We start from the raw sequence: 24,520 nt of genomic DNA, 5'->3' as shown, positions 1-24,520 counted from the left end.
GTCTGGAATTTCAACATTTTATTAGTCTTTCGTTATATTTGTTTATAAGACAAAGGCTTCGTAACCTAAAAATAATAGCATCTATCCTTGTTTGATAACCATAAATGACTTTTCTTCAGAACTTTGCAAATATTTGTGCCTTTGTCTCCCTCTTGTGGTCATTTGTGGACAAAACAAATCAAAAATATGATATTGTAAATTTAAAAAAATCAGATGTCCTTTTTTATCTTGATGTTAATACCTTTCAGCCGTTTCTTTCATGCAATCAGTACATCGTTTTAGGCTGGACTATTTATGAAAAATGAAAAGTACTTCTGTGTAACCTGGAAACGATTTAAGCTTGTGGGTTTTTTTTGTTTTGAAAGCCTTGCTAAAAAATGAGTGGTACATCTAAGTGAACAAATGCTGAAAATATCCTTTTTTTTATTAATATTTACCACTTGAGTGGACAAACATTCTACAGTTCTTGATATTATTGTAACTATATTTGATCAGAAAAGACCTAATTTAGGTCTTAGTTAAGGAAAATATTGTGATTGAGAACAGTTATTTTGAACATTTTTAGATTTTTTCTTCAACACACAACTACAGAATCTCAGACGTTTAACGCACTAATTAAAATGTCCAGAAGATGGCAGTAAATTAAGGATTTTCAAATGTAAACTTGTCCTCTTCATTTGTTTCTGGCTTTATCCCTATTCAGAAGTTGATTATATTTATTTGAAATGATTCATTCATGCATTTTCTTAACACGTTTTTGTCGCTTTTTTGTTCCCGGGGCTGCTCAAGCCTAACCTGACCACTCATTGGCAAAGGCAGTGTTAAACCTGGACAGGTCGCCAGTCTGTCACAGAGCCACAATCACACACCCATATACACTCACATTCACACCTAGGGGACAATTTAGAGTAACCAGTTAACCTTTGAGGCATGTTTTTGGACGTTGGGAGGAAGCCGGAGTCCCCGGAGAAAACCCACGCATGCAGCCTGGTCCTCTATTTACTCAGCAATTAGTTCCTTTCCCTTTGATTATCTGCTCCATTTTTTTACTGTAGTTTCATGTTATTAAAAACATAAAATAGCTATGGTATTCTAAATGTGCATCTTTCACAAGGATGTATTCCTTATCCAACATACCCGAGTGTCAGCATTGATGTACAGTAGTCTGGATTATTTAAAATCAGAGAAGACATTTCTCGAATCCGCCTCTTAGATCCTGAACCACATGAAAAGGATTCTTTTTGAGCTTCAGAGATGGAAGTCATTACAGAGCAATGGGGTTGTTGACATCTGCTAAGGCTAACCGTGACAGAGCTGGAACTGGAGTTGGTTGGGTGGAGGGGCTGTGGCGGCTTGAACTAACAGGTATCTGAAACAGTATGATGGAGAGTTCTCAGTAAGAGATGAATATGCGACTGGACAACAGAATATATATATATATATTTTGTCTTAATCGGACATCAAAGGGATCTGCAAAATCATATGCTTTAGTCCGGACTTTAAGTATCTCACTTTCTGTGAATCATTTTCAGTCAGCAATGCATCATCTCTGAATAAAGTCGCGTCTTCAGTTTCAAAAGGATTCCCCCCTATTTACAATAAATGAAATCCAACAGCTTCCTGAGAAAAACGGCATCAGTACAGAAATTCATTCTTTTTCCTGTTAAGTTGTGACAAGATGATTTAACGTCAAGCTTGGGTTACTATCTTCTGACATTTCTGCCATATTTTACAGCTGACAAAGCACAGGTCAGGCGATAATAGCCAGCTCTGTTCACTGAAAGCCATTTTTTACCCACATTTTGTTTGTACTTATTTCAGCAGCTGTGCACTCCCCTTTAATGCACTCAAACACTGTTCCCATCTGATTTGATACACTTGAAAGAAAAACTAAAGTAATGAAATCACTCTGCATTAAGGATTGTGGCAGATCAAGGGCACCCCTTTACTCCAGCCATTTATCCTCCATTTTTCTTGGATAACGGGGCAGAGGGGAGCAGGAGAGAGTGGGAGGTGAAGGAGAGCTCTGTCCAGCGGAGCCAGGGCAAGAATTTATGGTCAGGGAGAGCGATGAATGTGTAATTTACGGTGCACAGTCTACCATTACTCCTGCCCTCCCCTTTGGTAATGAGAAACGGCTGTTTTGTTGTTGGGCCAATGCATGGTACACCCCCTTCCATCTGGCTAGGACACACCATTAGTTTTTATTTCTGTCTCTGCTTTTACGACCCCTGCCCAGGCGCCAACATTTGGCCGGTCATCCAGACCATCCCATCAGCCCTTCTAGGCTCTCCCACCTCCCAAGATGCCATCCTCTAACCTGAGGTAAGTCACAGTGTAACAGCAGTTTCATCATTTAAAAGTAATAACTTACAGTTAAGTATTTTGTTTATTTTCTTGTGATTTTGGCTGCCATTTAGTTACAGGGATAAATAGCTCTGATTTGTTGTTATGGTAACATGATATGATGCACCACCTGCAAACATTGGTTAAAAAAAACAGTGAAACCAATGTTTTCTATATAGTTTTATTGATAGCAGGTTCTGCATGCTTTATACTTGGTCTCAACGTTCCTAAAAAAATTAAAATAAAAACCCTTTAAAGAGAACTTTTTGTTTTTTTCTGTTTCCACAATTGGTAAATAAAAAGTTGAAAGCTAGCCTGAATCCAAAACAATTATTAAAAAAGAGTGATTGAAAACATCACCATCTTCATGTTAACTTTATTTAGGCTTTCACAGAATAAGCTATACTGATAATACTGATAAACACAGTTGGACATCCATATTATGAAAGAATGATTAATTAGCATGTAGCTTCTCCAGAACCTTGTTTACGACAAACAAACGGAAACTCTTACAGAGGAAACCCCTTCTTGCATCTGCAAAACCACAAAGCCAGCTTTGGAAAGAGCATGTTATAAAGCTGTTCTGAAATTAGAGCAGTATGGAGCATAAAAGTTGTGCAAAATCTTCAGACCCTGTAGCAAACAAAGTGGTTATTGAAAGCTGCTGATTTGATTGCTTGTATTGAACACATCATCGTGCATCTATATGTCGTTTTTTTCACTTGTTTTCCAGACTGCAAGCCTTTAGTCTATGAGACCTGTAACACATACTGTGCGTGCAAAAGTCAACACACACTCACAAAAACACAGTTCTGTCAACAAACAACTCTGAAGTGCACAAACACTCACACGCACAGCACACACATTTCCCCACACACAGCATTTTATCATGCAGATATTTGTCTTTGTGCAGACTTTTTTTTTTTCCATATAAACATTTTTAAGACAAATACAAAAGAGATCAAATGGAAAACTTTGTGAAGAAATCAGAGAACAATCCTCATCATCTTCTCTAAAGCTACGTTCACACCATGGCTCAGAAAAAAGCGCATTCGAACAACCGCTTCCAATGCAAAGTCTGTGTAAATGTGCGTAAATGCACAAGTTTTTACATTTTTTTCGGCCGTTACGTACAGAATGCGCTGCAGTTGAACACGCGCTGGAAGTCCAACTAGTTACACTTTGACCAATCAGGGACTTGGTTTTGGTATTTGACATATGGGTTGCGTCCTTTTACAAACACAGAAGTACCAACCATTTGAAAATCCATCATTAAGAAATTGCTAATTGCGGAATTATATGACAGAAATTCTTTTATTTATCGGAATAGAGCTGTGAAAGAAAAAGTCTGCGGCGAGTTTTGTACTGCTTAGTACCCCTAGTATCAGGTAGCGACAGACCTGTATGAAGACTGTACGCTTAAAAGCGCGTTCAAAACCCCACGTTCAGAGCCTCCTTGAACGCGCCACACATGCCAGGTGTGTACGTAGCTTAAGACTTGTTTTGCAACAGCTGCTCCTCTCAAAACTAATACCTTCACCTGTCCAAGAGCCCAAGTCATTTCCAGTGCCTTCATTTTTCTTCACCTCACAATGAGAAATAAAGATAGCATTTAATAAAGTTCATTATTTTCTGATACTGGAGTTTCACGTCCAACAAACACAAATACTGACAAAACACAAAGTGATAAAATGAGCTTCTAAATTTTTCAAAAGCAACTTTATAGATAAAATGCTCCATTTGTATTGTATGATCTGATCGGTCCATGACATCCACAGTATCATTGTGGCTTTTCCAGCGGCCCTTCCCTTTGAGTCCACGTTCACCTGTTCTGAGATCTCTCTCCGGTTTGCATCTTCTACAATGCAGCATAGCAGCAGTAATCCATCCCTTCATCAATAAGTGGCCTGCAGCTGGGAGATGGGCCATTTCAGTTAGTCTCCCCGCTCCACTCAGCAGGCCTTTTTACTTTAGGTGACGGAGCTGGTTGTGATGCTGGGCACAGTGGTTGTCCTGCTCGGGCCTCTTCTTCGCTTCCCTCCTCCTCCTCTGCTCCCATCTTTTCCCTCTCGCCCTAGTCCACGCCTGTTCTCCCTCCTGTTTGTATTATCTCCTTTATTCTTTCTGTCTGAAATGAAAATGCACAAAAACAGTGAATGTTACACAACTCCTCAACAGGTCTCGAAAGGCATCTGTCATCGTCAGATGTGCTGTGAAGAAGTGCGCCAGTTCTAGAAACCATAAACATCCTTGACTACTGAGGCTTGACAGAAGAAGATAAGGAATGAGTTTTGCATGAGAAGCAAAGAAAGGAAAGCATATGCTTTCAATTCAGAATCATTCCTAAGTGTAGCCATAATTCAATATTTAGGGATGCTGACAAGACGTGCAGCAGCAGTTGCACTGCAACAAGCACTAGACAAATCATTATCAAACCTGATGGAACTAAATGAATGAATACTTGAAAGCTAATTTCTCATTGCTCCAGTTTTTCGAACATTTGAATCTTTTCCAGACTTTAAACCAGAGATATGGCTTTTATTTTTCTCAAACTTAAACACAAGGGAGCCCGACTAGTATTTATTTTTCAAAGATAATGTGTGATTAAAATTAAGTTAAAAAATAGGTTTACAAAGTCAGAAACTCCATTAAGTTACTAGAAAACGTTCAGAGGGCAAACAGAGCCGGGAAACTCCAGTTCAGCTCTTTCATGGTTAGCCTTTGTAGATGTGAACAACCCCACTGCTCTGAAATGATTTCCATCTCTGCAAGTTGGTTTGACTTTTTTATGCCTTTCTATAAATTATATATACTAAAATTTATTGATTTACTTTATTCATAATTGCTTTATGTGTTCTTTTGTTTGAAGTGAGCAATCCCTCAAAATATGGCGTGACTTCTTGAGGCATCAGTAAAATCCAAACTTCCACATTTTGTTTCCTGAAGTCAATCCAACCTGGAAGCATCAAATGTTGCAGTGCCTCAAATGACCACTGGAGGCTGGTTTCAGAAGGAAACAATTTCCCATTGACCACCATGTTAAAATGTCCACCATTACACCGCTAGAACCAGTGTAAAGACTGCTGTCAAACACTTTTTTAATGTTTAGGACCGCTTCCTTTGCTATTATTAAATCCTTTATTTTAAAGACTCACTGATGAAACATATGTTAAGACATATATTAAGGAAATTAACTAATCGTTAACGTAAAGTTGAGCTAGTTGAAATTTGACCAATCAGGGACTCAGATTTGGAAGTGATGTTAGATAGCGCCTATTTCAAAACACAGAAGTACCAATCATTTAAAAATAGATCAGGAAGGAAAAATTGATAATTGTGGTTTTTGTCTGGCCGGAATTATATGACACCAAATCTCAGTGAGAGAAAAAAGCTGAAGCAAGATTCACAAGATTTGCACAGCTTCAACATTTAGCACCAAACCTCTTCCAATTGGAAGTATATGAGCTAGTATTGGGTAGCAACAGTCCAGTGTGAACAACATATACTAAAGGCATGTTCAAGAATGCTCATTTAGTGCGTTCCTAAACGTGCATCACATGCCCGATATGTACATGGCATAGCACTTCAGGCTTTCTCAATTCAGGATCATATAGTTGATATCAGAGATTACTCGTTTACCAGTAAATGAAGAGTACGTTTATGGGCAAAACCATCTTTGGGCCTCTATTGGGATGGGTAACTTAAAATCATATTCTCCGACATGGCACTTTGCAGTGACGAGTGAGTATGTTTGAACCTGCTTTGCAGTGCAAATGCTAGACTTATTTTCAGCAGTTTCTAGTTTTCTTTTTCTTTACAAAGGCAAAGGAAATGGAATATTCTAAACTTGCAAGTGAGTTGATCTAGCATTTAACTCAAAGCACCGCTGAACTGGAGTGCACAGCAGCCGTTCTGGCTGTGGACTCATTCTGTTTCAACAGCTGCTCACTCCTCTGCCCCACTTGACTCTCTCTCGGGCCTCCCCTACCCTCCTCTCTGTTTGAGCTCTCGCATTCACATTCACACCTGTCACACATCTGAAGAGCGTAATTGCTCTCTAAATACCACCTTCCATCACTGCGTGGTTAATTTACTCACTTTCAAAAGTTGATGAAAGGGAGCACTTATATCAGCTGCTAGTATTCAGTTGCAGACTGAGCACTGAGGACAGAGAAGGGGCAATTTTCTCTCCAACAAATCACCTTCAAATCAATTCAGCCTCAACGAGGTAAACAAACTCAAAGATCAGTTTCCAAATGGGTGGATTCTGCAGGATGAGATGGCAAAAACAACTCAGTTGATGCAATTTGTTTAATGTTACTAAATATGGACGGAGCTAAGTCTCACACAGTAGTGCGCAAACAAGAGCAACACATCTTTCCGGAAAGCCGTTAAGCCAAAATAATCTCTGAACACCCTTGTAGAATTGGCAGAAATCCTACAGGAAGATTCTTTCCAGCAAGGTTTATTGATAAACACAGCTCTGAAATTTAATTGAAACCATTCGCAGCCACATTTCAGTGTTGTTTGAATCTTTTTGCCACAATGAACGGGAGCTAAACCTGAGTGAAGAGTCCTCAATTACCATCCAGGGTGACTTTTTTTCTTCTCAAGAGAAATCACTAATGAAGCCAAGAGGGGGCTTGCTCGATTTTATGACGGCTCTGATCCTACCTCCTCCACTTTTAACGAAACATTTGTTTCTTGACATGTGCAATAACATATCCAGAAAATTCAGTTGTTGCGTGAGACTTTTCTGTGAAGTGGCGGGGAGGGGGGGACATCAGCAGCAGCCAAATTAACACAAAGCATGCGATCTGCAGACCACTAAATCACTAATGTTATACAGGGACTGCCCCCTGTGTTTTTATGTAGCACAACTGCCAGCCAGCTCCCACAGACGAATCCACAGCTGTGCTCCTTTTTACCCATGAGAACTTGCTGGAGCCTTGGTGCCATCACACGGATTACCTCACGGAAGCAAATGAACCCCAGTGCATTTACCTGAAAATCATTATCATCTTTTTATTTTAAGAAAAAATAACAGTTTTACAGTGAAAGTAAAAGAAAGGAGTACTTTTTTTTTCTCAGCATGATCATTCAATTTTTATGTAACCCACATAGCTTCTTTGACTCATCATCTATCCAGTAAAACCTCCTCTCTTTTCTCTTTTACAAGATACCTTTGCATGCAGTTTAAAAAAGAGAAGTTTATATCCGCTCCTTAAAGTACCTTTAAAAAAACCTTACATGAAGTTTCTCCGGTGTGGATGCCTCAGCACAGGAAATTAACTTCAGATTTAACCGCAGATCCAAAAAAGCAATGAAGAAACTTTCCGAGTTTAGCGATTGTAACACAAGACGAGAGCCTTCACTCTGCTGACTTACACACAACATATTAAGACATGCCATCTGTTATCCACTGTTGCAAAATCGGCACCATTGTCAACACTGCAGATACTGTTAAGCAATGTTGCTGCTGCATCTGGATTCCCCTAAGCGTGCCACCATCAAATAAGACTTTAAATAGTTCTCAGCTAAAGTTCTCCAGGCTCTTGTAAATAACTTTTGTTTCTTTCTCCGGTGAAAATTACTTTGTTATGCAAAAGAAATTAACCTTTTGGGTAACTTGAATAAAAAAAAACTTGTAAATTTTGACCAAATCCGTGTTGTGCTCCAATATAAACTGACAGCGCTAAGCAGCTCGTCTTTCTTGTGGCAGTAATCACAATGCTTTTATTTAATGGCATCACCATTACCAACTGCAATCCTCCAAACTAAATCACTTGGTATAGAGCAGTTTGCTTCCAATGTTTCATTCAGCTCAGCTTCAGCATTTTTTGATAGCTTTAATGGCCTGCGCTGCAAGTAACACCAAAAACAACTAATAAATGTTTGTGAAAGTGGGTAATGGCCACCGAATGGTGTGAATGACTGTTAACCGGCTGCAGAGCGAGCTGCTGCGCGGAGGGAAAAAAAGCAAGCGAACATGTCACGCTTCAGTGGTCTTCAGAACTAAAAGCTCCTTCTGATCGCCGTCCAGCTCCACGATCAACGCTTAATGTCCGCCCTTCATCTGCCTGGCTGCTGGATGAAGCTTCTTGTTTACTCTGCGGTAATGTCAGGAGATTTTGTAGCCTTTGCCAAACCAAACCCAATCAGCATGCTGAGGGTCACAGATTCACTGGTGGGAAAGAAGGTCTTCGAATATTGGGTAATGGGGCCCAACAGTCACCAGAACAGTGAAGGCTTTTCAAAAAACATATGCAGTTTGATTTATTCAATAAGATGTCAGTCACATGACTGTGAAACATCTGCTTTTATCAAAGTATTTTACGTGAACTGGCTGGACGTTCAGTTTTTACCTTTCACACACGGTGTTTTGGGCACAACGCACTTCCTCCTCTCCGATTGTGAAGTGCAGGTCTCTTCAAGAGTGGAGGAAGAGTCTGCAGCGTACGTTTGCTGAAGGGGAACACGAACCCGAAACTGGGAGCCTTTCTTAAACCCACATGTTTTGTTCTTCTTCATACATGAACTCCACTGGCTCCACTCTCCCAGTTCACACTCTAGGGCATGCTGACCTGGGACAAAAAAAAAACATATACAAAGGTCTTAGGCGCTGAGTGAAAGATCCTCAGATTTGGCATCTCGCGTTTGCTTTATAGCTTTTCTTTCAGCTTTGTACACCTCAGTAGGTTTAACTCGAAATACCGAGTTTTAGTAGTTTACAAAAACTGCCATCTTTAAGAGATTTATAGGAGAGGAGGGACATGTCTAGATGCAAAGAAACTCAAACTGTGCATGTGACAAAGCTAGGCAGAGGGAAAAATAAAAAGAACAGTATGAGATACAGAACAAGTACGTTTTTTTAAGGCCATTAGATGTCTGGAAAGTTTCACTGTTTATACTGTTGCTTTTAACAATGACAGACCTAAGAAATAAATGAACAAGAAAAAAAGTGTGTGGCCTTGTGCAATTTTTTTTATTTTTTTTTTAACAGTGCACTTCCTTTTTCTTCAAGACTAATGCCCAAACATGTAGATGAAATAATGAATAGAGTTTATATAAAACAGCAGGTTGCCTTCAGAAAAGACTGCATGAGAAGTTTTGGACAGCACGAGGTTAAGGATCACTCACCGACACACTCCATGGTCTCATTGGCGGTGCGCTGACCTGGAGGGCAGCTGACGTAGCATCGCCCACTGTGTGAATACAAGCCCTCCTTACATTTTGTGCAAAAATTGCGATTGAAACACGCTTCACAATTGTCTATTTTACATTCTGAAAAACACAGGAAAGACAAAAGGGAGGGATCAAACATGGATCTGTTCAGTTTAACGTCACATGTGCCTTCACTCTATTGAATTTAAAAGCGTCCCTGCTATGGATCAATCACACATTTTTCCCTCAAGCTTAGAAACTTGTCGGTGATAAAACTAAATCGTGGTCATCTTTTGCAAACACATGCATCAAAACCCTTTTTTTTCTTCAATTGTTTTGTGACTAATTACAGCCAGATCTTGGTTTGAATAGATTTTTGTTTTAATTTTAAAATTTTAGATAAATATTTAAACTAGGATTTAAAAAAAACTAATCCTTGTAAACATTTAAAAAGTTTCATTAGAAAAATCTCATTTAACCCTTGTGCTATCCTATGACCCCACCCTCACATTGACGTGCTCCCTACCATGACAAAGGTGGATAAAGGTGGAAAGATTTCATGTAATCCATGGACACCAGTGAAGATCACAAATCATTGTTCAGAGCACTGTCTAGTGGGTCTAGATGACCCAACTCCCAATGTTAAAGTGCCTAGGATAGCACAAAGGCTAATTACATAAAGTAATACATCTGCCTAAAAGAAATGAAATCTGTACTGTAGTTATTTAGATGTAGACTTGATGTATTTATGTGTGCTTAATTTGGGAGAGTCTTCTGGCTGTTTGATACAAATGTCAGAAGTGATTTATCATAAACGCTCTGCGGGATCCGAATGTTCTTGTGTACTGCTTACAATTACTATTGTTCATCTTTTGACAGCATAATTTCACAGCGCTGTTTTATGTTTCTTTATTGCCATAAAAATATTGCAAATCCGACATTGTGAGATGGCAAAAATCAGGACAGAATGACTGAATAATAATCCAGGTTAGCCACTCGCAGCCTTGGGAATTGGCTTCAAAATTTTGACTCTGCTAGTCAGACTAAGACACTTAGAACTAAAAACCCAAATATGCTACATTTATTGCAAATAACCGAAAGGATCAGATAATTGTCCTGCAGATTCATTTGAACAAATGCTGCAAACTTTACAGGCAATCTGTTTTCTTTACATTGGAAAGAAAACAAGTACGGTAGTTTGTAAGAAAAAAGATTTTTTGTTTATGTCCTGTTCATAAAAATGCATGAATAAAATTGCACTACTGAAACATTATTATTAAGATGCAGCAGCAGTTTTTATTATACTCTGTAAAGGGGCAGTACATGTATTAAAAAGGAAAATGTGCATTCATTTCAAAAGCAAAATGGAGACAGTACATTAGACAGGAATGGTATAAAAGTGAATGCACAACAAAGATTGTGTTTTCATGGCCTAAAGAGAACTTTAGTACCATATAAAAAAAAATGACATCTTCTCTTAAAACAAAAAAATAACAAACAAAAAAACAGCAACACATTAGACTGGTTCAGTTTTATTACTGCCCACACGTCAGAGAAAGCAGAAAACAGAGCAAGCTGCTGCACTCTCAGAACTGAGACAGAAAACTAGAGACTTTGAAAATCTACACGCATTGGTTTTTGCCTTCCAAATGAGCAAAGTAATTATGAATAAAACCATACAGAAAAAAATGATCACATTATGGGTGTGGGGAAGGGGAGAGCTGCAGCACCAGACTTTATTAATACCAGCCTTTTCTGGCAGTCACAAAATGAAAGGAGGCAAAAAAAGAGTACATGTAGCAATCCTCTGATTTCCTGATTTAACCCATTTAAAAAATATAATAAGCATTTTACTAAGAAACAACTTGGGAGAGCCTATTGAGGCATCGAGCCATTCCCTATTTCCTCCATTGTTAAACTCTCTTTAATTGTGCACTCATTTGTTGCTAGAAGAATGAGAAAAATGAATTCTATTTGTGAAGTTTGTGACAAAAAATTACTTTATTTAGTTGAATCTCAGCTGGTAACTTTTAGACGTTTACACACAGGATTCATACTCTCTAAAGTCACCCTTTGTAATCTGCGTGGAGAAAAGATAAGATCTCAAGTGTTAAGGAACATTGACCGGAGTTTACACTTTCTGAATCAACAACATTCTAAAAATGACAATTAGGTGCAGTAAAGTAAAGTTTAAAGACCGATTTTTGGAGATTGTAAATATGTTCATGTGGCATTTTTCTAATGATGGTGTAAGAAAATTAAGCTCAAAGTTGCATTTCTGGGTATTTCTTTATTAAGATCGTTGTCAATTGGGAGCAGATGAATAAATGCAGTTTAAAAAAAGGGCAAATTGAATCCTAGATGCTTCTTGGAACAGTGGCATTTGACATTTCCTGGTTTGTACAATGTTTGGGAATTGACGATGACTGTTCATTCTCATTATAAGAAAACAAAGACTCATCTTTCATCCTTCTGTTTTTGATTGGTCCGAGTTTTGAAAGTGGCTTGACAGCAGAGTTAACATTGTGGGAATGTATGGTAACTATGGAATGATCTGACTCTATGACCCTTTTTTAATTTTAATTCAATCCATCATGAACTCATTTAATTATGTGGTTGTTTTTTTTTCCTTGTGCTTTCACTACATTGCAGTACTCTTGCTCCATTGTCATTGATCTTCTGAGATGAGTGGAAAGTCTTATAAAGACTTACAAGAAGATCTTGTGAAGTACAACATGCTTTGACCAGAAATGAATACAAATTAGCAGAGTTTTTAGAAGCCCAAACCTGGTATAACCTGACAAATCCAAGGCTTGTGTTGCAGTTTGGAGATTCTGCCAAGATGGGGATGAAATGAAATTTCAAAAACAGGCGTCAAATTTCTCCCAAAATAAGCGGCAGGTCACATTTGTCATCTGTCTTTTTTGTCCATCTCTGAGCCGCACAGAGACTATCATCTATATGCCTTACACTGACTAACCAGGAAGTTTTAGAATCAGCAATTACCTTGCCATGAACGATTTGGAACTATGGAAGGAAGCTGGGGCACCAGGAAAGGGCCCACGCATACATAAAGGAGAACGTGCAAACTCCCCAAAGAGAGACCTCGGCTGGGATTCAAACCACCACCCCTTGCTGTGAGGTGACCTTGTAACCACAGAACTGCCAGTGGCATAGGTTGCAACAACAAAAGGATTTCATAACCATCATGCGGTTGCCTATATTTATGTATTATTGCCCTACCAGAAGTATCTTGTGTAAGCAAAATATTTAAAAATGTCGTTCACCCACTATAACAAGCTAATTAAATCTGTTTCCATTGTCAGAAGCGGAGTGTTTATTCTTAGATCACTTCTGGCCAACAATACAATGCAGGAGATGACCCGTTTTTGAGACATCTAGGCTCAAACCACAGAAGTCAGCCTGCACAATGAAACATAGAAGGACCTGCCAGCAGCTCTGCAGACTGATGCAAACACGGAACAGTTTCTGTTGAACATGCGTGTACTCTTTTCAGGATGACTTGATCAAATCATTGTTGTTTTATTAAAAACTGAATCTTGATTAAAACCTTTGTACAAATCCTACAAGTAAGTTGGTTTTTCGTTTGTTTTGTTGAGTGATGTAAAAAAAAAAAAAAAATAAGGTTTTAGAGTTAATTGGCATCAGAGATGTAAAGTCTGACAAAGGAACGGGTTGGATGGAGCCTTTGTGTATTTTTAAAATTCCACTTGTGTATCTACAAAGTAAGCATCACAACACTTTCTGTAACAGTGTGAGACACGAATATAAACTCACGTGTGCATCGGTTATTCCCTTCTGGGTTCCTCATGCCAAAGTATCCCACGGGGCAGGAGGCGAGGCACACCCCAACCTGACGGATGTCATTGCGCTCCAAGAAGATAAAGAGCTTGGGTTTGCATTTAACGCAGCCATTGTACTCAGAGCATCGGTCACAGCCTTTGGGGCAAGATGGCGGCCCCTCTGTGCTAACTAGAAAAAGACAAAGTAAACACAGAGAAAGAAAACAACCACGATGAGGGAGGTAACTGAACAACAGGGAGGTAAAATCGCATGGGAAAGGACAATAGTTTCCAGACATCTATGAATTTTAAGAGGAAATAAAAATGGGTAATTGTTCATATTTTAAAAGGACCTGTAATATTTTTTTATTATTTATTTTCATGTTTTTTATTGCTTTTTTAACAAAGTTTTAAACACAAACACTGCCAGTGTATAATTGAGAGGACCTATAATATTTTTGCTTTAGTTTCCAGTCATAGCCATGCAACCAGTTTCAAATTCAAACAAACAAAGTTTAAAGCTAGAAGCAGAATTCAAGGGGGGCAGGATAAACATCTTTGCTAGATCAGGTTCTTGTTGTTTACTTCAAACTGGATGCTGAAGATCTTAAACAGACTTTCATCCACAGAAACCCTTAGAACTATGGATAACAGTCCAGCAGGACTCTTTCAGATCCTGCGTTAGTGGGTGTTGTGGTTATTGCAGCAATGAAAGAAAAAAGTAGTTAAAGAACAAAGATTTTTCAGCAAATGAACCCTGAATAACACTAAACTTGATGCACTTCTGCTTTCTATCCTTCCTCCTATGATGTGACATAATTCTAAAGCCCTCATCCTCCAAAAGAAAAACGCACAAAAGAAACAACTTCTAGGAGTTGTGCAGCAAAGAGCAAATTCTTTTTCTAAGAATCCTTCTGTGGCAAAAGGTCAGAGTTTGTTTACTGTTGTGTACTCCATCAGCTCTAAACATTAATACATTCATACAATGATCAATCCGTCAGGGGAAACGAGCAAACTTTAACAAAAGCTTCTTGCATGAACAGATTATTGTGTGTAATGAGTAATCATAGCTAATATATATATATAAATATATATAATTATTGTTATTTATTTATTTATTTTCCAAAGGAACGTATGATGACAGATTATTTTAATTTAATATAATATATTGAAAGACAAAACCTTCTCCTTAACTGTTTATTGGGTGGTGTTGTACAAAAAAACCCAGAGGATGGAAGTTTCATTTATATTTGTGAATGACAAACTAGTTTCCAATCTGAAAAAAAAATAAAGCTTCAGCTCGTAAAAGAAGCGTAGAATCATATTTTACTCTAGAGCCATAACAAGGGTTCTGCTACTATAAGGTTTCGATTTTCTTCTTCTTTCGGCATGCGTGATTTTAACAGCGCAACATCTGTTACTGTGGCTAGTCGTGGTATTAAATAAATTCTAGTTGAGGAAAGTTGAGGCGAGCTTGGCATTGACTGAAAGTTCCTTGTGTGTAAAGGAGGAATTATTTTATAGCTGACAGAAACGCCAGAACTGATTCTTTGAGTCCAGAGATGTACTGCGTGTCGGCGTTTTGTGCCGTTTTTAGTTCCCAGTTATGTGAGGTCAGATGAATTTTTACAACAATAACAGCAGCGTGATCCAAGTGAGCGCTTGGACCTATAAGGTACTCGCTCAGTTCTGCACCCACGCACCCAGACACAAAAGGAGCAACAGCTTTCACACTTAATCCCTCACAAAAACTCTACAAACAACTATAATAGCAGTATGGATTTTACACGGAGCCCTAATCTTAAAAAGAGCAAGAAAGATGATCCCAGTGAAACGCTGAACCTTCCATAACCTACTCTGTGAAAACAAATACGGCTGATGAAAAAAAAATGTTATCTTTACTGAGCTTGTTAAATGTTTATAAGATGTTCACCACAGTGACTCAGACCACAGAAATGAAAAGCAGTGTTGATGAAAAGCAAGAAAAAAGGATCCAACGAGAGACGGCGACAAAGTGAGAACTCACCTCGTTTCTGCCTTCTCGCCTTGGAGAGTTTGACAACATCGCTGTGACCCATGGAGCTGAGAATGATCATCGCCAGCGCCACCAGTCCCAGCTGCATAGTCCCTGCTGCCTTCCAGGCTGTGCAAGGTCCCCCCCTGCAACCAGATGGATCAGGTGGAGGGGGTCCTCCTTCCCCTGTGGCACAGGTGGATCCCTCCGGTACTGATGATCCCGCTTTTCTCCTGCAGCAAAGCTCTCCTTGTGCTCGTTTGTCCCTCCTCCTAGTCCCTCGATGTCTTTCACTCTACTGGCTGATATCCACGAGTCTGAGCGCTACAGAATGATGCTGCGATTGCATGTCCCGACAAACAAGAGGCGCAACAAGACATCCCGAGGCTGGTGATGCAAGAAAAGGCAGCAAACGGGGATGACGAGGAGGCGTGTTAAAGTTCACGTGGGTCAACCCATGAAGCTTGGGAAGAGCCAGAAGGCAAGCAGAAGCCCTGCTGTTTTCAGGCAGATTTGGTGCCAGCGAGCGCCTGAGCTCACACGGATGTGGAAGAGGGAGGTGGCAAAAAAAATACTTTGGAAGTCCAGAAAAGATGGGCGCAGATTTCTGCCAACTATCAAAGAGAAAAGACAAACGGTGAGTTCAAAGCACATTAGACTGAGAAAACATCAAACATTACAACTCAGTGGTCCTTTACATTTTTTGGCAAAAGGGAAAAATGTCTCCCCAATTCCTTACTATCATTAAACAGTCTTGTTAAAAAGACAAGCTGACTTTTTAGTGAGATTTATAGGCTAATTATTGCTCTAGAATAGTAACTGCCTGAGGTCTCTTAAACTTCCTAATAGGAATGGACACACTTTGGAGATTTAAGACTTAGGCCAAGGAAAAAAAGCCTGAACTTCACCCTTTCATGAAGTCTACACCACTCGGTCTTTGAGCATAATTCGTCATAGTTAATATATATTTTTATCATCTTTATACATCATCAATTTTCCAGTCGGTTTTCCACTCTCGGCAAGAAATCAGTTTACTCAACCGTAATCTGTAATGTGCATAAATACCAAAAATGTAACAAAAAACCCTCTAAATTATCATTTGTGGTGCCAAACATTTGAAAGTTGAACACAGTGCTCACTAACAAAACAGAGAAATCATTTGGAGCCAAAATTTGACCCCAGATGACTGTTGTACATGTTTATCATTCGGAAACAAAGTGGTGTCTCTAGAAAATGCAACCCAATGCTCAGGCTGGAGCCTTTTTGTCATATTTGGTACTGAGATGTTTTCTCTTCTTTCAGTTAGTGTCACATGCCGCCAGTATTTACAGCTTCTGTGTGAAGAAGACACTCAGAATATGTTTGTATCTGAGCAATGGGAGGGCCTCCATCACAGCCCAATAAAGAAAAATAGGACCATATTTGGCTGTTGAGTTGGTAGAGGCTGAGACTTTTGCTGAGGACAATGCCATGCGGTGCGTCTAAACATTCCAGCAGTTTTCTTTTAATTGGATGCTGAACCTTCAACCAGGAAAAGACAATCGTTGGCGGACAAAGTTTAACCTTTCAAACTTGAATTTTACTCGAATCAACCAATATTTTTGGAGCATGGGAAAAACATTTTTTTGTACCGGTATAACTAAATGTACTAAATACAGTTTATTCTTTGCTGTAATTTCTACATTTTTTTTCTTTTTTGATTCAAAGTCAAATCTTAACAGAACAACATACATCAATTTTTTGTAAAGAAACTTTTTAAACTCAATTGTTGCATCATTAAGAATCAGTGTAATCTTGCCAAATTTGCTTAAACAAAGCTGAGTCACTTCCTGGTTCCTGGTTAATGACATCAATGAACTTAAAAAAAAAAACATAAACATGCAGGATTTGTGAATTCTATAGACAGTAATGATCAATGTATTTCTCTCCAACATTTACAACCTCTTCAGACATAGTCTTTGGCAGGTTTGCTTATATTACTTTATAATAAACTCCCCCGACTTCCTGACTTTATTTACTTCTTTATACTTAAGCACTCATAATCTTACTGACACATCTCTGCTAATGTCTTTTGGCTGTCTCTTCTATTTAAAAGAAACAGCCAAAGAATGGCACAGCAAGCCTTCCTCAGCACCTGTTTGGTTCTTGAGTAAACACTGATTTAATAACAGGACAAGCACAGTGTCTGAATCAATCACAGCCCAATCTCAGGCAACGAGAAATTCAAAACATGTGCCAGAGAGTCTTTTATAACCCAGAACTCCTGCAACCCTGCAATGAAGTAAAAGCTACTGGGATGCCAAAACGTTGCAACCAGTTCAAGACTTTCATTCAGGAGAAAATTTTTGAATTAGTGACTTTTTTCAGTCACAGTTTCTCAACAGTCCACAAAAATGTCAGATTCACATCTCAAATCAGTCACAGTTTAGTATTTGAACTAGTTGCCTCTTTTGTCCTTCATGATTAACAGAAACTAAATTCAAAATGCTCGAGGTGGCACACCTACAAAGATATTGTGATTTTTTTTTTTTTTTTTTTTTAACAGATTATGAGAGTGAGATGACTTTACTCTCGTGAAAAAACGTTTGGTGAAGTTCCTTGCAAAATAAAGCTTGCTATATTTCAAGAGCTTTTGCAGTGCATTAAACCTCAGGGTAGTATTACTGCTCCATAAGGGGCAGGCCTAGACGGTGGAATGTAGCCTTTAAAGAGAATATATTGCCCGCACTATCATATTCATCAGAAGTGTTTTACCAACAGGGACGTGTAAGCTTAAGCCATACCTGTGTCAGCTCCTTTAAGGTTGTCTTTCCTCACCTTCGAGCCACTTTGAGGCCACTGAAACTAAGCCTGACTCATCAAATAATCATAAATTGCCTCCTTTGTAAGTCCCAACTTTGATCCATTAATTATTCAGATACTGAAAAGTAGCTGCCTCTCTGGGAATTTATTGAACTTGAGAAGGTGCTACAAGTCTTTAGTTCAGAGCTGTAGATGACTGTCTGTGAGCTCCATGCATGTAACTCAACCCGCAGACGTAACAAAGAGCTAAGCAGAAGTAGTCTGGTATGTGCATCAAACAAACTTCTGGTAAAAAAAAAACTATAGATTGTGCCTGCTAATGGCAGAATTTGTGATCACAGAGTAGTTTTAAAAGCACTAGATTGGGTATTTCATAGCATCATTGTTTAAATTGTTCCTCATGAAAATACATTTAATAAAGGCATTCCCATCTTTACAGTATTATTTTTATTTTAATTGCCCTTAAAAATTCAACTTTATCTTTGAAATTGTCCCTTTTTGACCGTAAAATGTTGATGAGCAGAGACTGTGACGGCTACATTCGTGTATTTGATACAAAGTAAGCTCTGTGGATATGTTTTTAAATGAATATCAAATCAGATTTGCACGTTGAAGCGTTCAAAAGCAGAGACAATAGAATGCATCAACCCCTTGACACCGAAATTTATTTTCAGCTTTGAAAGAAAATCCCTTATGCTTTGCTTTCAATTAGATGCTAAATTAAGGTAAATTTTGTGAAGAAACAGTTAGATGCAAATTTGTATCAATAGGTGTCAAAGGGATAAAAACTGTTATGTACATTTTGTGTACAAGTGTTGAGCAACTTTCTGTATCTTGATCTTCAAATTTTCAAATGCTTCCATACACACATTATTTGGGTAGAAACACGTGACTACAGCTGCAGAAGCAGCAATTGCCTTAGAATTGCTCCATCTGGCTCAACAGTTGAAGATATAGGACAAAAAATAGGAGAAATCAAGAATACATTATTTGAGTTAAACCAACCAATAAAACTCAAATAGATGTGATGAGAAAAACCCAAACATGCTGGAAAAACTTTTTTTTTTTAACATTAACACCTCGGACGTTTTTCTTGGTAAATTTATGTCAACTTTTTTCGCGTAAAGTGGGGAAAGAACAGGTATTGTGTTTAATGAATTTAATCTCATGCACAAAACAATTAATTTATTCAATCAATAACGCAATTGGAAGAACATTTTACATCTTCATATTATTTATGATTATGAAATGATGAAGTGGGATGTTTTACCTGCATTGATTTTCTTGTAAAAACAGTGTAAACTCACCTTGAAGGCAGCAGGAGATGGTCGAGTTTGCGCGCAGTTTTCTGTTTATTTTGATAGGAAATCCGCTGTTCGGTCACCTCAGCCCCCCCAACAGAAGGACCTCTTTAAAACATTTGATTTTTACCTGCTGTAACACCGCGAGGACTTCTCACAAGTCACGAACACAGGCAAAAAAAAACCTAATGCGCAAATGACCAAAGGGAATTCGTCCAACAAAGAGATATATTGTGCTTATATTATGAGCCTCAATGTTTATATATTCCGCTTTTTGTGGGAGCTTCAAAAAAAGTGCGTCTTTCGCAGGTTTCAACGCAGGTTTGCGTGGGATCTGCTGCGGCGGCTGCGCCTTTTAAAAGCGTCCACGGAGCTCGAAGCGCATCCAATTCCAAGTACGGAGGCGAGATGTTTGCATCCAAAAAAGCTGCGCTGCCAAAGGGCACTGCACGCAGGCCCCACCCCTCACATTTCCACTGACTGATCAAAAACCTGCACTGGACTGTGGGCCAAAAAAGAAAAATCATGTCTGCTCCATCAGTAGACAGAGAATGTTCCCTGTTGCACAACTTTTATCCGAGAAAGAAATAAATAAATAAAACACCCATAGGGATCTTTGAATTTTCTCTGTGGCTTCTACATAAACTAAACACATGAGATGAAGTTGATCAAAGCTGGACAATATTTTTGTTAAATCTGCACAGAAGGGTCCATATTTGTTTTTATAAAGCCAGTATATTGTATAAAACCTAACCAAAGGAATAAAAATGTTCATTTTAAAAAGGCAAATAAAGCCAGGAAGATTTGATTAAATCAAGAAACTGTCTGCTTCACATGTTATTTATTAATAAAGTAAGCTTTTGCATTACGGTTAGGATCAGTTTAACTAAAGAAACAAGTTTTAATTTTGATGGTAAGACAAGCACTTGACACTGGGGTTATAGAAACTGGAACAGTCACCACTTCCATGCAATCCTACAGGGAGCCATAAAGAAAGGCTCTTAAAGATCACACACAGAGCAGCATTCCTTGTTTTAAGCAAGGGCTATTTATCAAGTGTGTTACGATGAGAAAGACCACTGGTTACACACTTTAGTTGCCCTTTATCTGCAGAAGGATTTATCTTGAGAACTGAGCTAAAGCGCAGACTTTTTGGTTATTTTGGCCAGAGGCAGAGAGATAAATAGAGCAAGGAACGGGAAAACAGTGCATCACTTGGTCTTTTTGGCGGTCACAGATGCTGAAATCTTCAGTAACTTAAAACTGGAACAGAGATAACACATTAAACAAAAAGTGATATTTGCTACACTGGCAATTCTGCCATTAAACTATTATTGAAACATTTTCTGAATTATCCATTTGAGGATGTGTTTGACTGCCAATAGACAATCAGGGGAGCCCTAAAGGAGAGGCCAGCACTCGTTTGTATCACTTTCAAAATGCCTTTGCATGCAAGTGTTGCAGTCAACTTTATTAAGGTCATCATTTCTGTCATTGCCTTCTACCCAACTATAGTTGATGGGTTTCCTTCAGGGAAGATTGCAAAGCAGGCAGTTTAAAGAGAGTCATGGGGATTCAATGACGGTTAATGATACGTTTATGACCCGCTCACTGTGACTGCAGGACATAAAACCCATCAAGCAAAAGAAAACACAATTTTATTGTCCCCAAATTTGTAAAGCAGAGGCTTGATTTTAAAACCATGGATTAACAAAAAAAAAACTCCTTGGTCATTTGCAGCAGAAATCATTGTTTTCTTTATGGCATAAAAATATTTTGAATATTTGACCCAACATTTTCATGTAAAAAAAGCACATTTGTCCTGTATTTATATTATAGAATTGTCAAAAATAAACCATGTGATGCAAAATGTTTGACTCTACAGGGTTATTGTTGTATGCACAACCTCTATTATCAAAAAGTAAGATATAGGAAGGTAATTAAATACCCTATTTTAATTTGTGATTTTTTTTAATCAAAATGAATACTTTTTTTATTAAATATACCAAAAACATTATTTCCTCTGTGACAAATAGATTACATTTGAGAAAGATTACCCTTTTTTTATTTCTTTTTTTCTTCTTACAATGAGGCCCACTGGTAGCAATGATCAAGCTTGGAGAAGGACTAAGAAAGCCAGTTTCATTTCTTGATACCCTTTAAGACCCACTTTGATAAAAATCATGCTGGTGTTTTTAATATGTTCTTGTAGGATTTTTCTGATAATGGAGAGCATATATATATATATATATATATATTACGAAAATTAGGCCTACAATTGCAGTTCTTAGAGTTCATTATTCAGATCGATGCGAATCAGGAGCAAACGCAAAAGAAGGAAAAAGAAAAAGGAAAAAAGCTTGTAGTAGTGACAGAAAAGCTACCAAGACACGCTAGAAGCTCCCTAGAGAACATCTCAGTTTTTCTGGCATCTGGCTCAAACCTGTATGACAGCTCCAATGTTGCCAGCCATTTTTGTTGCACCGGTGTGGGTACCAGATCGACTCGGGCTGCCACATCTTCTCGGGGTCCTTCGGGGTCCTTCGACCAAAGATGACGTTACACTATTTGATTGGCTGTAAGTTGGCACGATGACGTATACGATAGTGATTGGTCAGTTACAGTTACAGTGAACGATAATACTATAATAATTTTCCGCTATTCGTGAGAAACATGGATGACTATTACATCGAAACATTTTTGCTTGTTTGTTTCTTTTGATAAAACATGAAGAACAAATAAAAATTGAGCAAAAAAAAGTGCTGTTTTTTGTAATTAGTTTTTTAATGCTTTCAACAAGTTTTAAACGGGAAATATAAATATAAAATAAATATAAACTTTGCAATCATAACTGTTAAATCCGATGAAGTTCTGTAATTACATAGTGTGGAATTCGATTAATGTTTAGGACTGTAGGCTGCTCCTTTTGATTATAGTTATCAATACGACAATGTTTTTTTCTGAGATAAAAAAAGGAAAACTGACATTTGGGAGAATTAAACCAGACTGCACACCATAAATAAATATTGTTTTTATACAGTCATACATTTGCTCGAATTGGAAAAATAAGTTTATATTGCCATTGTTTCTTCTTTAAAAAAATGTAATCAACTTTTTTAACAACAATTTAAAACGTTTCCTTTACAAAAGGAAACGTAAAATCGCTAAGTAGTTTGTGCAACTGGTGTTACCGTAGGGTGACGTCAGCATTGGTCGAAGGACCCCGAGAAGATTTGACAGCCCGAGTGGATCCGGTACCCACACCGGAAATGTTAGGTTGGGGGTGTGAGGGACTGTTAGCTGGCAGGAGGGCGTGAAAACAGATGGAAGTAGGGATGTGGTGGCAGGCTAAAGGCCCGTACACACCGGGACGAATATTCGCCAGGCGTTATTCGCCAGCGTTTTTCGCCACGTTTTTTGTGTTCACACCCAGGCGATTTTCGCTGACGATGAGTGGAGTGAACATGCAATTTCATTCCCTGACATTAGATGGCGCTTAATGTAAAACAGAAATACTCCTGTACACAAGGTGGCGCTGCGCAACTTTACGCTTCTTAAAGTCGCTTTTCACTCAGAAGAAGAGAGCAAGTATTTACACGCTTGTCAGAATCAAACAAAGAAAACATGAATATTTCAAGCACCAGTAGCTCCAACTGGTGCTTGGTTCGGGGATGTTTTAGAATGTCCGTCATTATTGCTTCGCGGCTGTGTAGACGCTACTTGGCGTCTATCTTCTTCGCTGGTATGTGTGCTCAGCAAGGCAGTTTTGTGTTTGAGCGCCCCCAAGTTGTGTTTTACTGTAACTTCAGAAGCTACAGACACGTGAGCAAAAGCGCCATTCCCATTGGTCGAGTAGATTTCGACGCGACGCGTCGAAAAAAAAAAAACGAACCCGAGGCGTTTTTTTTTTTTTTGACGCTTTAACGCGTGGCGTTTTTTCGCGTCGGTGTGCACACTCTCATTGGTGCCCTTTGTTTAGTCACGAGGCGTTAAATGTCGGCGAAAATCGCCGGCGAAATTCGTCCCGGTGTGAACAGGCCTTTACTCTGCTACAACAGTCCCACCCACAACTCGGAGACCTTCACATGGGAATTTCTAATGAATTACTGCCACTCTGCAGAAACTATGTCCTAGAAAACGATATAGATTTTACTTAGGCCAAAATCCTTTTACAACAGATGAAAGATGATGGGAGTAGGATTTCAACTGTGTTGGGCGATTCTCCGCAGCAAAAATATGGCAGCTCAGCAAGCTAGAAGAACAAGTGAAAAAAACCTACTCTTTTTTATACCCTTCATTTTTTTTTTTTCAATATAGGGACAGCGCATATTAATAAACATTTCTGTCAATATGCCAGTGTTAGCCAAAGGGCTATTTTTCATCTGCAGTCCCTATGTAGATGTTAAAAGCACCCTAAAAGATCAAAATAAAATTACATGTTTACATGACATTACATACATATATTAAACAATACAGGATGGTTTAAATTCTTGCATTTGATTTTTCATTATTCCATTGAAAATATACTTTAAAGATGAATGTCTCATACTGGATCAACCAACATTTCCAATATTAGCTGAGAAAGGGTTCTTCACATGCTTGCCAATTGAAGTGAATTCTCGTATCTGTTTGTCTGAACCTGTTAAATATTCACATACTTTGTCATATTTGGAAGGAGTGGTTTAGCACAAACAGTTGAGTGCTCCTGTGTTTTCGCCATGTTAGCCATTTGATAGCTTTCAAGGGCGTCCTTCAGCTCTTGCTGGTGAAGACAAAGATGCTTGTTATTTTGATATGCTGATATAAATACAATGCATAGTAATTATGTAGACGGCATGAAAGCACTGGAGGGGGAGCAGGTGCAGACATCCAATCATATGCTCATCTGAGAGAATCAAAATGAGTTTGGGACACAGTCTAATGCTTTTCATGCATACAGTTAATGCAAGGTATAAACGGATGGGCAACATCTAATCTGGTGCCTTGGAGGCGACAACCTCACAACACACGTACTAAACAGACACCTAATATATTTGTCACAAACAGGACTAGGCTGCACGGTGGCGCAGTGGTTAGCGCTCTTGCCTCAC

General features: G+C 38.6%; 1 protein-coding gene across 3 annotated transcripts; it reads right to left on the bottom strand.

Moving 5' to 3' along the window:
- Positions 1-27: 27 nt before the first annotated feature.
- rspo1 (R-spondin 1) lies at positions 28-19,932 on the bottom strand. Of its 3 annotated transcripts, XM_011485634.3 has the most exons (6): positions 19,437-19,918; positions 15,340-15,941; positions 13,309-13,503; positions 9,487-9,630; positions 8,712-8,930; positions 28-4,474 (listed from the first exon to the last, which is right to left on the bottom strand). In XM_011485634.3, the coding sequence occupies exons 2-6, from the start codon at positions 15,434-15,436 to the stop codon at positions 4,317-4,319; spliced, it is 813 nt and encodes a 270-aa protein (XP_011483936.2). In that variant the 5' UTR covers positions 15,437-15,941; positions 19,437-19,918; the 3' UTR covers positions 28-4,316.
- Between the last annotated feature and the right edge of the window lie 4,588 nt (positions 19,933-24,520).

This window comes from Oryzias latipes, chromosome 16 (assembly GCF_002234675.1).
Source record: "Oryzias latipes chromosome 16, ASM223467v1".
Classification (NCBI taxonomy): Eukaryota; Metazoa; Chordata; class Actinopteri; order Beloniformes; family Adrianichthyidae; genus Oryzias; species Oryzias latipes.
The sequence above is the reverse complement of the archived record's forward strand: the minus strand, read 5'-3'. Positions and strand labels throughout refer to the sequence as shown.